This window comes from Gallus gallus, chromosome 2, assembly GCF_016699485.2.
Source record: "Gallus gallus isolate bGalGal1 chromosome 2, bGalGal1.mat.broiler.GRCg7b, whole genome shotgun sequence".
Taxonomy (NCBI): Eukaryota; Metazoa; Chordata; class Aves; order Galliformes; family Phasianidae; genus Gallus; species Gallus gallus.
In genome coordinates, this window is record NC_052533.1 from 47419950 (window position 1) to 47424071 (window position 4122).

The window sequence follows — 4122 nt, forward strand, 5'->3', positions numbered from 1 at the left end:
AGTAACCTCTGAGGGCCATCTAGTCCAACTGCTTTGCAAAGAACAGGGACACCATAGCTAGATCAGGTTGCCCAGGATCTTATCCAGCCTCACTTTGTAAGTCTCCAGGGATGGGGCATCAACCACAACACTAGGTAACCTGTTCCAGTGCTTCACCACCCTCACTATAAAAGATTGTTTCCTTACATCTAGCCTAAATCTACCCTCCCTGAGCTTGAAGCCATTTCCCCTTGTTCTATCACCACAGAGCCCGCTAAAGTGCCTGTCTCCTCCTTTCCTGTGGCTCCCCTTTAGATAAAAGGCTGCTATCAGGTCACCATGCAGCATTCTCTTCTCCAGGCTGAACAGCCCCAGCTCTCTCAGCCTGTCCTCATAGGAGAGGTGTTCCATTCCATGGATGATTTTTGTGGTCCTTTTCTGGATGCGCTCCAACAGGTCCATGTCTCTCCTGTACTGAGGACTCCACATCTGAATGCAGTAGTCCAGGTAAGGCCTCACCAGCACACAGTAGAGCAGCAGGATCACCTCACTCGCCCTGCTGACCATGCATTTTTTGAGGCAGCTCAGGATATGGTTGGCTTTCTAGGCTGTGAGGGCACACTGCTGGCTCATATCCAGCCTGCCATCCCCCAGTACCCCCAGGTCTTTTTTGGCAGGGCTGCTCTCAATCCTTTCATCCCCCAGTTTTTATTGGTAATGGGTGTTCCCTCAACCTAAGTGCAAGAGCTTGCACTTGGATTTGTTGAACTTCATGAGGTTCACCTGGGCCCACTGCTTAAGCCTGTCTAGGTCCCTCTAAATGGCATCCTGTCCCTCTGATATGTCAACTGAACTCTACAGCTTGACGTCATCAACAAACTTGCTGAGGGTGCACTCAACCCCACTGTTGATGTCACTGATGAAGATATTAGAGAATGGGCCCCAGCACTGACCCCTGGGGGACAACACTCATCATCAATCTCCATCCAGACACTGAGCCATTACCACCACTCTCTGGACTTGGACCTGCAGCAGCTCTTCATGCACCAAACAGTCCACCCACCAAATCCATATCTTTACAATTTGTAGAGAAGGGTGTTGTGGGGTACCTTGTCAAAGGTCATACTGAAGTCGCAACAGATTACATCAGTGGCTCTTCCCTTGTCCACTGATGCAGTGACACCATCAGAGAAGGCCACTAGGTTGGTCAAACAGGATCTGCCCTAAACATGGAGCACATGGAGATGAGCTCCAATGGAGACTGCAGAAAGGCAGATCACAGTTACTGAGTTACTCAGTCCCGGTGCCGGGAGGGCTGCTGGGAGGACGGGCCGCGGCCTCCTCGGCCAACGGCTGCCCCCGGCGGGCAGGCAGGGCCCGGGGCCCCGCGGGCTGGATGCCCGCTGGACGCCGGGCACCATGGCGGACGGCTACCAGCTGTGGGCCCCCTCGCCCCTGGACGAGTCGCTGAGCTGGCTGCGAGGAACGCCGCCGCCGCCTCCGCCCGCCGCCTCGGCGCACCCCTTCCGCTGGGCCGGCCTGCAGGCGGCGGCGGCGGGCGGGCGGCGGGGCGGCGGGGCAGCGCTGCCGCGGCCGCAAGCCGTGAGGTTGCAGAGCCTCGACGCCGTCTTCGAGCGGCTGGTGACGGCGCAGCCGCCGCGCCGCATTGGCGCCCTGCGTGTGTCGGAGCGCTCGGCTTTCTGCAGGGTGGTGGACCCGCGGCGGTGGCGGGCCTGCGGGCTGCGGGAGGCGGAGGCGCGTGTGGCCGCCGCCATGTGCCAGCAGATGATGCGCGCCATCCTGCTGCTCTACGCCGCCTACAAGAAGTGCGCCTTCGTCCTGCAGCACTCCCCCTGAGCCCCGGCGGGAACGCCCCTCGGCGGGCAGCGCGCTGTGTGAGCGCTGAGGAGTGCTGGCTCAGAGTCGTGCCCAGAGCTGTCACTCCTTGAAGCCCTGCTGAGGACCTGCGCGCTGAGCAGACGGCCAGAGCCTTACCTTGCGTGGCCTCACACCAGCACAGTGTCCGAACGCAGCTGGTGGAGGCGCGAGGCTGTGGAGGTGGCCACCAGCTCCATCCGGTGGATGAAAACCTGTGCACCCCGTGGTGGCTTGCAGGGACGTGACTGCACCAGGCTGCAACACCTGCCTGCGTTTGGGACCCCTGTCATACTGGTGCTACGGGGAAGCAGGCTTCTGGCTTGCCGTGCTGTGTGGAATATTGGTTGGTGTGTCAGAGGACAGGCCTGGAGGGAAGTGCTTACCGAACTGAGAGGTGCTGCTGCTGTAGAGCCGATGCTGCTGCCAGTACTCAAAGAAATGGTGTTTACACGTGGTATATAGCTACAGGTACAAACTGCAAAACTGGTTCCCCAAGCTTATGAACTTCAAAGTAAAATCCTTCATTTATTCATTACTAGGGAAAAGGAGACCTCCAGAAAACCCTCAGGAAGCCCCAAAGAGAACCTGTAGTCTCTTTAGTCTCTTCATTTTACCACCCTTGTCCATTACAACTTGATGAGAATTAACTGCTTTACAAAGAATCCAAATTGCTGTTCAGCATTCAGAACAAAATCTCTGCTCATTTACGACTAGTGAAGGAACTCATGGCAATACAGTCTGCAAAGTCAACCCACCTACTTTTCTCTTGGTTGGTTTGTTTTTATTCAGCTAAAAAGTAGAGGAATACATGGAACAAAAGTCATGCCAGGAAAGTTATCAAGAATTTTTGCCCTCTTTAGTTGAAACTTTCATTACATTTGAATGCATGAGTACGGTGTGTAGCTTGTTCACAGCTAATGAAAACAACGTGTAAGGAATGATTTGCAAAGCTTTTATCTTCAGAGAAACCTAAATAATATTTCTACTTGTTTTAAATGCTTTTTAGAAATACGTGTTTATAGCTTTTTAGAAATGTACTGCTTGTATTTTAGCAGTCCAAATAAAAATTGTTCTGATGTATTTCCTGTTAATATAGGTCATTTATTATGAGTTCCATTAAGTAGAGTTACAAAGTATCACAAAAATTATAGCTTCCAGGTAGAACTTCAGTTAATCTTGCCCATATAATTACAGGGGGAAACCATTTATAATGTGTTCATAGTCAATATTTAACGTCGTTCTGATAACATAATCATTATTCATTCTACTATGGAGATGAACGTTCAGGGTCATCCTAGTGTTCAGTCCTTGCTTGTAACGACCTTCAGAAATGCTTTCTCACTCCCAGTTGTGTGAAATATTTGTGCCCCCTCTTTCAGTAGGTGCTGGTTTGCTTTCTCTGCTCTCTGGGACAAGCAAACAAAGTTAGAGTAGGCGAGTGTGACTGCTGGGAAGTACAAAACAAGAAAGAAAGAACTTAATGCAGAGTGTATTCTTTACAACTGTTAATATTTTTAATGAAGTGATCAGCCTTAAGAAGAATCCAAGGTTTGTGCTTTGCTTGCCCATGGTATAGCAGCAGGGTATCAAAAACAAATGCAAGCTTCAGAGCTGGATCTGCAGTTCCTGATTTTGATTCAGAGCTGCCTATTAAAACTGTATGGAGTCAACCCTGCAGCAGTGCAAGCTGGATTTTTCCAGTAAGTCATCATCAGAGCAGTATTCAGACCTGGCTGTGTGTTTTGGGCTCCTTTAGATGCAAATTTGTATCTGCTTTCCTTCTGAATGGGATGCTGCTTTGTTGACTAGGAAATGACAAGAGTAATTGGTGCAGCTCTATGAAAGTAATTTTTATGCAAATGGATTTTTTTACCAATAACTGATTTTTCTAAAAAAAATTTTTTAATTGATTGTAAAGGCCTTAATAAGCACCCCATTAATTGCCATGCTGATAGATAATCATGAAGGGCTGTACAAAAAAAAAGTGAGCATTAGGGTCTGTTGAGGGAACCCCTGTGCTTGGAAGGGTTGCAGGAGCTAAGCATGGACCATAAGAACTCTGTAACTGCTGTTGTAACGATTCCTGAGAAAGTGATTGCTCTGTCAAGTCTGGTGCATTTCTTAGATGTGTCCTTAATGAATTGCTGGTCTGCGATGATAGGAATTAAAGGGCTGTGTCTGCTGATATAAGCTGGTGTGATTCCCACTGTTTCACTGGAGCTACACCGGGAAAGGATGGATTTTGAACTTCATGGTACTGGGCCT

General features: G+C 49.9%; 1 protein-coding gene across 1 annotated transcript; it reads left to right on the forward strand.

Moving 5' to 3' along the window:
- Positions 1-1398: 1398 nt before the first annotated feature.
- FANCD2OS (FANCD2 opposite strand) lies at positions 1399-2937 on the forward strand. Its single transcript, XM_004939538.4, has one exon. The coding sequence runs from the start codon at positions 1399-1401 to the stop codon at positions 1834-1836; it is 438 nt and encodes a 145-aa protein (XP_004939595.2). The 3' UTR covers positions 1837-2937.
- Positions 2938-4122: the final 1185 nt, after the last annotated feature.